Below are 12208 nucleotides of genomic sequence, written 5' to 3'. Positions count from 1 at the left end.
CTACACCATCTCTCCGCTTCCGGCCCGCTTTGGACTCGCCAGCATCTGCCATTGCTCGCCAACTTCGGCCCCATTCCTAGCTACTCCCAATCGCCCGGTGTCTCTGTTTTGGTGCGCTCGCTCGTTCGTTGCTGGTCTGTGACGTCGCCGGTCCAGTGATTCAATCTCGGCTGCCCATATCTATCGGCAACAACCTCTTGGCGTCTGCTTATTTGCTGCATCTTCAATCTTCATTTGCATCCGTCTCCGACTCTCGATTACGCATCGCCCTCGCAACACCTCGCCCATTCCACTTCACATCATGGACTCTTCGTAGACGTGCTCATGTCCGCGGTTCCCTATTCGACGCAGGCACTCGGTCCACAACTTTGCTACGCCACACGAGCACAACCCGGAACGTTTCGTGCCAGATCAACGCCGGTTTTTGGATCAAACTACTAGCTCCGGCCATACATTCGCCCACGTCGCCATCCCGGACCATTCGCAGCCAGGCTTCTGCAAGGCAAGCGCCAAGGTTCGGACGCGCTCGTCTTCTTCTTCTTTCGGATTCATCGTCTGCCTCGTAAGTCAGTCGGCAAGGTTGCATGCCGGAAAGCCCTTTTCCGCTCTGCCACGGGAAAGACGAGAGGCACATGGCGCTGCACGTTCTCGTCGAGATTCGCCAAGCGTACCTCGCCCGCTTCGCACGCTGCTGACAACATCGACTCCCCATTCTTGTCCTTCGCAGTCCCGCCGCAGCACGCGCATCTGCAGAAGCATCTTGCACTGTAGCATAACCTTGCTCCATCGAGCCATCCCCCACCTCGAGCGTCTTCTTCGCTTCCGACCCGTTCTCTGCCATCCAACGGCAGCCTGGCCTCCCGACGGTCTGCGAAGTTTGGACGTCACCTAGGGACTACGCTGCTTAGCTTCGACGTTTCTATTGCTGCGTCGACCTGCCCTGCTGCCACTTAGTCCTGCCTTGCGCTCGAACTCGAACTCGCAGGCTTGGTCAGGCGTCTCGCTTTGCCAAGCATCGCGTCGACGGCGTCTTCTTTCATATCACCTTCGGCACCCCCCAACAGCAAGTACAAAGGGGCCGCAGCGACACGACAATCGCCTCGACCGGCGTACGAGCAAGCGCCTTGCACGCTGCGATCCACTCCGACGGTTCACACGCGATTCGCCCACAGAGCCAACTTCATTTCATCACACAAGGTTGTACCGCCTGAACTTTAACTCTCTCCCCCTCCCAGTCGCTCTCGCGCTCCCTCTCCCCTTTCAGCCTCGGCACTGGTCGGTCAGCCTCCTTTCCACCGTCCTTCGAATTCCCGGTTCTGGGCCGCAGCCCACTGCACTCCATCAGCATCGACTGCCCTGCTTCCACGCGGTCCCACCCAGCCACCTTCTTCGCGACGCACTGCGGACCGACGCGTGCAACTCGGTCCTTGGCTCCTCAAGAGAGCCCAATATCCCCCCACCCCTCCCGACGGATTCAAGGCGGCATCACATCCTGCGCATCTTCAGCCGCATCCGTGACGAAGCTCGTCAATTGCTCGGACGACCGTTGCGTGCAGCTGCATTCTATCTCCTCTCGGACGCACCCGCGCATCGATCACGCATGCTTGCACGCGTCAGTAGCCACAAGTTTAAGGTTCGCCCACTGCATAACCTCCTTTCTTACGGCTGCAGCTTGCACAGACCATTGCCGACCCGGCTGCCCCTCACACGTCTCCGCGAAGCGGACAAGGCCGGTCACTCGGATATATTACAATCTGCACATCGACACTTCATATCGCCAATTTTCCGAAGAAGCCGAACGCATCGCCTCAGATTTCGTGCGGCGAAGCGACTCGCGAGTCCCCTGTTCTTCCTGCGCCCCATTGCATGCCTCCAACACCTGGCCCCTCGTCTCGCAACAGTGTTGCCTGCCACCTCCGTCGGCAGCGGCGCGTACAACTCCGGATAGATCGCTCCGAACGCCGAGTGGAGCGTCGTGAGAACGCGGCCGTCACCTCAGACGCACTTCAGCTGATCCGCAATCGATCCCCAATCGCGGCATCCTTGTCAAGCTGCCTCCTTGGACATCGCTTCGCCCCTTGCCCTGGCCTCGTCAACGGATCAGGTCACACACAGAAACGGTCGTGCAATAGCTGGATCTCGAGCTCGGTTGTCCGAGGACCCCGTACGACCCCAGAGCCAATTACAGGCTGGCATTGCAACCTCTGACACGAAATATCCTTAAGCTTGTGTTGCGCAACCTTGTTCTGGCACACGCGCTGCCGCACGGAGGCGGCTCTCTCGTCCGCAGCGTCATCAATCTCGGACCGCTCGGCACTGCCACGGCACCGCTAGGACACGGATTTCAGTACACCTGCCGTCCTTGTCTTGGCGCTCGAGTGCAGAGCCGTCTCCCGGCCAACTCAGCAGCAGCGGCTTGGCTCTCGAACTCGGAGATAGACCCAACGCAGCGGTACAGTACTCAAAGATCCCCCGGACGGCAAAGCACTTCCTGTTGTTGTCGCCAATCTTTTGCTGCTGGTCCCACTCGCCTGGGTCCCCCTACGACGGCTGCCCTCGCCCGCCTAGTCCAAGCCTCTGCCCATCCTTCCCTCCTCCGCTCCGTCGGCTTCCTCTTTGCCTCGGCTTCCCCTCCATCCCCTGCTTCGACGAGCTTGTCCTGCACAAGGTTTCAGCTCGACCTCGATATATCGGTTGCCCGGTGCTGTGGGAGCCTGCATTGCTCCTGTCACCGTCGCCTCTCCGCGGATCCGGTTCTACGCACGATTCTGCCGCCCAAAACCTCCGAAGCCACCACTGGCCAAGGCGAAGCCGACGGTTGCTGGACAACGTCTGCGCCAACGGTTTCCCTGCACTTCTCGGTCTGCTTGGACAATCGCCTTGCGGCTAGCCAATCTACTGAACGTCGCTCGAGAGGATCATATCTACGCGGGAGAGACATCGCAATCCGCACTCGTCCACCCACTGCTCGATCTTCGCCCCATCTCCATCGCTCCTAAGCAAGCGGCCAACAAGAACATCGCGCGCCCACATCCAAAACTCAACGCCGAAATGGGTTCACAGCAAGTTGCAACATTCCATGGCTATGTGTGAGTGCACGCTTCGGTACTCTGCCTCTCGACTTGATACGAACCAGGAAACGCTGCTGACCTGCCCGCCGCCGCATCTATCGACACTCTTGACATCTTCTTTTGACAACTCCAAACAGTCATTCGACCAGAGATGCATTGCTCATCTTTGAGGCGGTCCGACGCGGCCTCATGCCCAAGATCACGAGACGGCTGCGCGACGATGAGCGCAAGATGATCACGAGCGGGACCATCTTCGTGTTCGACGAAGTCGAGTCAAGCATCAAGCGATGGACGGACGGCATGATCTGGAGTCCCAGTCGCATACTCAACAACTTTCTTGTCTACCGCGAGGTCGAGAAGAAGGATCCAAAGCCTGCGCCGGATCAACCAGCCTTCTCCACCTCCAACGCAGCCATGATGCACGGATCGTCTTTTGCTGGGAGCACCGGTCTTGACCCATCGCACTCCTCGGTGCGTTCTGTTCCGCTGACGCTGATGCCGAATGCGATCGACTCGGATGCACCGACAATGCAGTACAAGCAGGAAGGTGGCAGCTATCCTTCGCTGCACGGCGGCGGGTCGTCCTCGAATGCAGTCTATTCCGGACATGATGGCTTTTTCTCCAATCACGGACAACAACACCCTTCCGCATACGCGCGAGGACATGCGCAAGCAGCGGGAATGGTGGGTTTGATGGACGATGCCGCCACCGCCGCCTCGTCGTCCAACGCAAAGAGGGAGGCGGAGCTGGATCGCACGATTGTCGGCAGTCTCACAAGCAGCTATCCCTTTGTTCGCGACGGTCTGTGCAAAAAAACAATCTCGATACAGGTGGAAGGCTCGACACAGCATCTCATCTCGTACTACAGGGTCGACGATGTGCACAACCAACGCCTCACGATCCCCTCGAATCTGCCCGAGATCGCCGCCTTGTGCATCTCGCCGATCTTCCTCAACAAGAGCAACTTTCGCTATCCTCCCATCGTCGAGCTCGGTCCAGATGGCATGCCTCGGTACGTGGCCGAGTCGACCGATGCCTCGATGCGCGCTTCCGGTCACGTCAGCAGCGGCAACGAGAGCTACTCGTCGGGGTCAGAGGCGCGGCATGAAGGCATGGGTCGAAGCAACAGTCGCTCAATGACCATGTACACGTCTTCGGAAGCCGTGGAAGCTGCGTCCTTCGACCTTTACAGCCACCGCCACCCTCACCAAATCGGCGGCGATGGGATTCTGCCAATGTCCGCGACCTTGCCCATGTCGACAGCATCGGCACAGTCTCGGAATCGTCGCTTGTCTGATGCTCCGCGGAGGCGCGCCAATTCAAGGTACGAGCCATATGGGCAGCCAACGACATTCGGCAACGGCATCATGACCCCGCTTCCATATCCGCAAGGGATGGACCACAATCCAATCTCGCCACCTGGCCGTCGGGCGCTCCTGGGCCAGTCCCGAGGCTACGTTGAAGCCGAGCCTTTCTACGCGTCCGAGCAAGCCTCGTTCGGTATGCCCCGCCAGGACGCTGCATTCTTCGGCATGAACCCGGCTGAGCACGGCAGCAACCAGGGCAGCGGCGCCCACATGGGTCAACTCGGACCGCAAGCCACTTCGGCCGAGGAGTTCCAACAGCAGGGTCGTCTCCAGCCTCCCTTTCATGCCAGCCATCTGATGCCGATTGTGCCCAGTCAGCCTGGCCGTGACCACACTGGCTACCTTGGCGAGTCCAACCTGGTGCACGTTCGAGCAGAAATGATGGGTGTCAAGCAGGAGCCGAGCGACATCTTCCACTTCTCCTCCCGCATGGGTCGGGGCAGCTGGGATTCGAACCAGCCGAGTCACGCGGCACCCTTCATGCACAACGTCCAGCAGCCGCCTGCGACCAGTCAAGGGCTGACAGCGATCCCGGTTCACAGTCCCGTCAATCTGGGAGGGCCTGTCTATGGTCGGTTCGCCGGCTCGCCGCCAAATACGAGCTCATCTCATGACAGTCGTCACTCGTACGTTGACAACGCACCGGCGCCCACGACTGGTCACATCGAAGAGCTCGCAGACGGTGGGCGACCACCGACTGCTACTCGCCTCGAAGACGCGAGCTACCTGTCGCGGCCGCTTTCGCGCGCTGGGGAGGGTGGATACGTGGGCGATCTCGACTCGGCCGGTGTGGTCAGGGCAGCGCCAGTGGACGCCTTGCAAGTCCACTCGGACCCAACGACTCCATATCCGCACACGCACCGAACGCTGCAATCACATGCTGGCGACGCGGCAGCTGGTCTCGACTCGTACGGCCGCCTTGCTGGAGACGTTCAAGGATCCTCGGCTCTCTATGCGCATCCTGCCACCCACTTGTCGCAGGGGCATGCGCATCTGCAGCGCCAGCCCGCAGACCGCCAGGGACAGGATGCTCATAATACCACGCATGCATACATGCATCCTGATCCTGGCATGGCGATGCCCCACGATGCTCAGTCGTGGTCTTCGAACGCCGCACAGGAGAAGAGCCGCAGTGCGCCAGGTGAAGATCAAGCCTTCTCATCGCGACCTGGGACATCCCAGGGGGATGCGTTCCACCACCAATACCGCGATGGGCACGGTGGTCAGGATACGGCGGATGGCCAAGTCACGGGCGGCCTGGGACTCGAACGAGTGCTGCTCACCCGGCCCCCCTCTTGAAGTGTTCTCGCGTCGCTGCAGCTTCGCGCTCAAAATGTCAGTGCCGCTCTCCAGTCTCGCATTGCATCCCTCCTTAGACCCCTCTCGACATGGTTCCAGCGCAGCAGCGTCTTCTCGGTCCCATTGTAAGAATATTCGCATTGTCGTCGCAAACATCCGTATGCTACTGTATCGTCCGTCTCGCTTGTTGGTTCCGTGTTTGTCGTTTTGTGCTGCCAAGACTCCTTCACATCATGTGCTACCGCTATGAATCGGTGGAGAATGCTGTCACCGTGAAGAGTCTCGGACCGCGGTCCAACAGCGCGAGGATTTTTCAGCGGTTTGGTCTGTTACACCGTGATCGGCTATTGAAACAATATTTTTTTCGGGCGAGAATGGCGAATCGTCGAGTGTCGGCGTTGGAGGAGGAAAACATGGATGCGATCGCACGCGCTTCCTACTACCATCATCCTGCCCGATCTCTCGACGCTGCAGCCTTGCATCCGGCCCTGTTCGATCTCGAAGTCTTTGGAACAGGCCAGCGCAGGCTCGGACGCGTCCACTCGTCCTACCATCGTCTTGGGACGCCCTCAGTCGTCTGGTCGACACCAGCTCAAGCGCATCGATTCACGCGGCATCGCGGCTAGGGAATCGACGTGATGAGTTCCGATTCGGTGCCGTCGCTAACGCTGCCGGCGCCAGCTGCGCCGGCTACAGCACCGAGCACTTCCACCGCAGTCCAGCCTGCTCAGACGAGCGCGTCGGACCAACAAAAGGCACCAACAACGCCGCAGAAGCAGCAGCAGCAACCACAACAAATACCGCCTCAGCTACAGCCCCAGCATGTCACGGCGAACCATCCAGCCTCGATAGCAGCTGCAGCCACCGTCGCTCTTTCCGCCACTCTGCTTGATCCGAACGAATGGAATGCACTCGCATCTACGAGCATGGTCACGCTGGACGACCTCAGAGCCGCCTTCCTCGAACAGCGCCAACAGCAATTGAAAGACCTCGAGTCGTCTCACCGAGCAAGCCTGCGGGAGATGCTGTTCATGTCGGAGAACTTCGACAAGGAGGACGTGGCAGGGAGCCCCTGGAAGCTTGGGCAGAGCATGGAGATCGCAGAGGACGACACTCGCGAAGAGTTCAAATCGTTCCTGACTCGACATCGCCTCACGCTCGAAAAGCAGGTCTCCATCCAGGATCACGCTCTGAAGGGACCAGAAGCTATCCGACAGCTCGTATCCCGCGAACTCAAAACGGGACCAGTTGAAGTTGCACCTCCTCCAACTCCTACGAGCGCGACTGCACCACCTACTGGCGAAACGTCACGTGAAAAGCAGAAGGAAAACGAGCATCAGAGGGAAGCAGCCCTGCATCGCAGCCAGGCCGTAGCCCGTGCTGCAGCTGCGGTTCAGACTCGAGCGATCGCCGAGGGTGTGGCAAAGATCAAGCCGCTCACCATCACCACGGCAGACAGCCAAGGCGTTCGCGTTGCTCCTTTGCAGCCCGGTCAAGTCCCGAGCTTTGTCATCGAATCCACCACACCGATTGCTCCAGTCGTTTCCGGTGCCCTTACCGCAATAGCACCTGCATCAGGACCTCTCCCTTCCACCTCTGTCGACAAGGACGCCGATGTCACCTCCACGATCATCAAGGTGGAATCCGCCGATAAGACGGAGTCGCCGTCTAAAAAGGCCAGCAGCGCGCTGGAGAAGGCGGTCTCTCCAGTGCCCGGCCTTTCCCGCAACGCCACCACCCAATCCACCGGGCTGCGCATCCCGCCTTCGCCAATGGTGGTCCCTACCATGCCTGAAGACGTCGCCGAACCCCAGCTTCACCCTACCTTGCAGGTACTCGCGCCAAATCCGCTATCCGTCACGTACGCTGCATCGCTCCGTCCTCTCCCTCCAGATCCCACTCGTCGCATCACCGGAGCTGGCGTTGGCGGCGGCGCCATCCACCATCGCAGTGGTCGAAAAGTGGCAAGCATGACGGGCCACTCAAATGCCAACTCGTACTCGAGCGTTGCCGCCGCCAAGATCGGGCCTGCCGGGTCCGGCCAGGCCGACCTGTATCGATGGTACGTGCGCGCACGCGCGTCGCCCGGAGCAGGAATGGTGGGCAAGGCCGACAAGTGCTTGTTGACAACCGACTGGAAGGTCGCCTTCAACGAGCAGCGCTTCGTCCGCGCCATGGCGAGGATCGAAAAGCTCAAGGCACAGGGCGAGTGGAGCTTCCGACAGCCAAAGAAGCAAAAGGGCCCAGTCGTACGCAAGGCGCATTGGGACCACCTCTTAGAGGAGATGAAGTGGCTTCAGACCGATTTCCGCGAGGAGAGACGCTGGAAGATGGCTGTCGCATTCCAGCTCGCCCACGAGATCGCAGCCTGGCACCGCGCACGCACAGTCACAGAGCGTGCTTCCTTTTGTGTCCCGGTACATCGTCCCTACCGTCGTCGAACTGTGTCGGACAACGTCGAACAACACGCTGGCACCCAGGAACGCGCCGATGCGGACGCTTCTAGCCCTGCTCAGCCCATTGCGGAGGCCAGCCAGGACTCGGAGATGCAGGACGCCGATGCTCCAGATCAAGCGCAGCCCGAAGATCTGTCCACAAGCGAGCACAAGGCCCAGCTCACCAAGTCAAAGGCGTCGGGCGGAGATATCGCGGATGTCACGATGGAAGCTGATGAAGAGGCCGATGGCGCCCTCACCGAGGCTGTCGAAGACGCGGTTGAGACCGCGGATCAGGCCGCGTCTCTACGTGCGGAAGCAATGGACGCCGATGGAGATGACGACGCAGACGCAGATGCAGACGACGTCGAAGCTGCCACGGCAGCGCTCGTGTCGGGCGAGCCCTCCAAGGCGCCAGAGGTCGAAGTCGTCCGCGAGCCGCTGGGCCAGTCACAGCCAATGCCTGCCCTAAGCGTCGATCCTCAGCAAAGTCAACCTGCAACAGCAACTTCAACTGTGGACCCACCTGCCGAAGCGGCGGACAGCGCCGCCGAGAAAGCACCTCGCGCTCTACGTTCCGACCCGAAACTGGCAGAGACCACACTCGCGGCAGAATTGCCGCAGCAGCTACTGGCTACTCTTCGTGCTCCGATCTTCTCCACCAACGTCACAACAACGATCGTCTCGCCCGCGGCCCTCCTCGAATCCCTGGATCCCGAAGCTGCGGCTGCGCTTCTCGGGATCGAAGTGGGAGATCTGTCCACCACCGCTGACTTGCTCGAGCCCGATGCTCTCTCGTTCAGCAAGATGTTCCCCGAGCTGCCGCTGTACGGCGGAGTCTCGCTCCCCGATCCCAGCAGCAAGAGCGATCGAAGGTGGGACGAGGGCAGTCTGAACCAGCCGCCTCGCTTGACGCACGTGACCAAGCTGCTCGACTCTCGCCCTCTTCTTGTCAGCACGCTCGAGCCCTCGAAGAACCGGGCGGACGGACGATGGCTGCCCGACAGCGACTGGATCGTGGCTGCCGAGCAGTCCGACCCTCTGCGCGGTGTGGCCGACGGTGCTGACACGGGGCTGCCACCCTTGCCTGGCTCGCTGTTGTTCGCGCGCAAGAACAACCGTGCGTCCAAAGAGACGGCCAATGCAGCGTCGGGCGTGCCCCCCGAGCCCGCTCAGCCCGATGCGCGAGCGGCGCTATTCATGTGGACCACGGACGAGGACAGCTACCTCATGACGCTCGCCAAGCAGTACCACAACAACTGGTCGCTCGTCGCCGACCTGTTCAACTCGACGCGCCTCAACACCGCGACCGACAAGCGCGAGCCTTGGGATTGCTATGACCGTTGCAAACGCATTCAGCAGGCAGCCGACGAAGGCAAACCGCCGCCGGGTCCTCCTCAACTTCCCGCCGCCGCCGAGACCGACAAGAAGGGTGATGGAAAAGACGACGCATCAGCTTTGAAGCGCGACAAGCAAGGCAAGAAGGTGGGAGGCAAGCACGACGGATCCAAGAGGAAGCTGCGTCGAAGCAATCTGATGGAGGTCATGCGCAAGTCGGCCAAGCGACGCGAGGCGAGCAAGCAGGCACAGCAGACGCAGCAGACCAAGAAGGTCAACCTCAACACGCACGAGACGCATGCGCAGATCAAGGCGGGGCCGGCCATCACCCCGCAATCGCTCAGCGCACTGAAAGCGGAGCGGGACCAGGCGGCGCTGCGACAGTATTACGAGCAGCAGCGTGCGCAGCTGGCATTCCAACAGCAGCAGCAGCAACAGCAGCGGCTCTTGGCGCAGCAAGCGCAGGCACAGCGGATGGCGGCGCAGCAGTCGGGCGGCGCAGGGGCCGCAGCAGCTACCTCGTCGGCGCAGCCTGGCAAGCCCGCCAATGCGGTCGCGGGCGCAGGTACCAATGGACCGGCGGCGCTGAGCCTGCCTCCTGGCAGCACAGCTCTGCCGCAGCCCGGGCAGCTCGGACAGGTGCAGCAGAAAGCTGCGGGCCAACTCCAGGCGCAGCAGCCGCAGCAGCAAGCTCAGCCGGGTCAAGTCGCACAAGCCGTGCAGGTGCCGCAGACCCAGCAGGGGCAGCAACAGCAGCAACAGCAGGTCCCAGCTCAGCTGCAGTCGCAGTTCCAAGCGACCCAGGCTGCGCAGATGCAGAACCTGTACGCGCAGATCCAGCAGCAGCAGAGGCAGCAACAGCAGAACCAGCAGCTGGGCCATTCGGCTGGAATGGGTCAGGTTCGGCCGGCGGTAGGACCGCTGACGCAGCAGCAGCTTGCTACGCTCACGCCGCAACAGCAGCAGCAGTACCACGCGCAGTTGGCAGCGGCGACGGCGGCAGCGCAGCAGCAGCAGTTGCGAAATCAGTTGGCAGCGGTTGCTGCCGCGCAGCAGGGCGTTCAGGGCAACGCGGCAGGCGCGCAAGGGATGGCATTCCAGCTGCCCAACGCGCAGGCTCAGGCGCAGTTTCAGCTGATGCAGCAGCAACAACAGCAGCAGCAGCAGCAGGCGAATGCGATGCAAGCCAACCAGGCGAGGCCGCCCAACATGCAGGCCCAGGCACAGGCACAGGCGCAGGCGGCAGCTCTACAGATGTACCAGCAGCAGCAGCGACAGGCGGCGCAGGTGCAGGCCCAAGCCCAAATGCGTCCGCCCCAAGCCGGCCAAGCGCAGCAGTTCGTGGTTCGACCGGGCGCCAACGGGATTCAGCAACGACCTCCTGCCGTTCCGACCGGGTCAGGGCCAAAGGCTCAGCAGCAAGCACGGCCTGCCAATGCCAACAATGGCAATGCCAATACCGCGGCTGGGATGCCGGCGACGATTCAGGCGCTGCAACAGCAGCTGGCGATTTCGTTGGCGTCGTCGAATTTGTCGCCCGAGCAGATCAACGGACTGGCGATTCAGCTGTACAAGCAGGCTCAGCAGCAGCAGGTTCAAGGCGCCCAACCCATGGCTGGTGCGACGCAGGCACGACCGCAAGGCCAGAACAGACCCCCACAGCAGATCCTCAACCAGGCCATCCAGGCCTTAGCCGCCCAGAACCACAAGAACCAGCAGCAGGGATCAGCGTCGAATCAGGCAAGCCCCACTCAGCCTCGTCCACCCACGCCCCGTCCGTCGTAAAATCACGCTCGTGTATTCTCGCCCCCCAACACTCAGGAACTGCAGCCGAGACAGCCCTCAAGGTCTCCTCGAACACGCCACGTGCATGTGTGTGGACAAATGGTGTGCAGTGATTGTTGTGCGGGTATCGATGTTGCGATGCATGAAAGAAACAAAGTGGGAAGAAAACTACTGGCTGTTGAAGCCGTGATATCGAGGCCGAAATCGAAGTTCGAAAAGAAGGGGAGAGAGACGATGCAAGAGTAAGCCCCGTTGAGTTACCTTCCTCGGCGAGGAAGGCGACCGCATAACTATCAGTAAGATGACGAACGAGATCAAAAGGCTCCACAGCAGCCAGGCTGGGATGGGCATCGCCACGCCGCGCGAAAGCACAGCGGACGGGATGTGCCGCTGCACACCTGGCGGATAGCTGGTGACCGGGCGAACCAGACTGTGTGCCGAAGCCGGTCCAGGAAATCGGATCGACGGATACGACAGTCAACCTGCCGGTCCAGCCGCCTCTCGGGTGGCAGCAACTGGGTCGGAGCTACAGACGCTCGTATCGTGGCGCCTGTAAACCCAACTGCTGCCAGCACCGAGAAGCAACCAGATCGGTGGCAACTGTCGATCCTCCTCGACATCGCCGCCACGTCGAAACGCGGCAGCGCCCAGAACCGGTCCTGCACCACAGCCCGTCCTCGCTGCAACCACCACCGCCAAGCTGACAACGACGGAGAAGACCATGACGAAAATGAACCATGCCGACAACACCCGAGCACAACTGCCCGCACAAGGCAGACAGTCCGACGATCTCCAGAAGCCCGCCAGCGAACGGTCGAACAACGCTGGCAACCCACGCCACGGGCGCCTTAAAGAGCGCACCCCAAGCACGCATTGAGAGGAGGGAAGCAGGATGGCCATTGGTCACCAACC

The 12208-nt window shown here is 61.0% G+C and overlaps 2 protein-coding genes across 2 annotated transcripts; both read left to right on the top strand.

The window, feature by feature from the left end:
* Window positions 1-301: 301 nt before the first annotated feature.
* PAN0_004d2420 (uncharacterized protein) lies at window positions 302-5738 on the top strand (the record flags this gene model as incomplete). The annotated part of the gene is made up of 8 exons (XM_014802364.1): window positions 302-312; window positions 442-562; window positions 955-1109; window positions 1285-1612; window positions 1672-2164; window positions 2349-2452; window positions 2569-3089; window positions 3209-5738. The coding sequence occupies 8 exons, from the start codon at window positions 302-304 to the stop codon at window positions 5736-5738; spliced, it is 4263 nt and encodes a 1420-aa protein (XP_014657850.1).
* A 374-nt stretch (window positions 5739-6112) lies between these two features.
* On the top strand, window positions 6113-12173 carry PAN0_004d2419 (uncharacterized protein; the record flags this gene model as incomplete). Its single annotated transcript, XM_014802363.1, has 3 exons — window positions 6113-6241; window positions 6365-11285; window positions 11869-12173. The coding sequence occupies 3 exons, from the start codon at window positions 6113-6115 to the stop codon at window positions 12171-12173; spliced, it is 5355 nt and encodes a 1784-aa protein (XP_014657849.1).
* Between the last annotated feature and the right edge of the window lie 35 nt (window positions 12174-12208).

This window comes from Moesziomyces antarcticus (genome assembly GCF_000747765.1).
Source record: "Moesziomyces antarcticus DNA, scaffold: scaffold_v10004, strain JCM 10317, whole genome shotgun sequence".
In the NCBI taxonomy this organism is placed as follows: Eukaryota; Fungi; Basidiomycota; class Ustilaginomycetes; order Ustilaginales; family Ustilaginaceae; genus Moesziomyces; species Moesziomyces antarcticus.
Note: the sequence above shows the minus strand (reverse complement) of the source record. Positions and strands in the feature narration are given on the sequence as shown.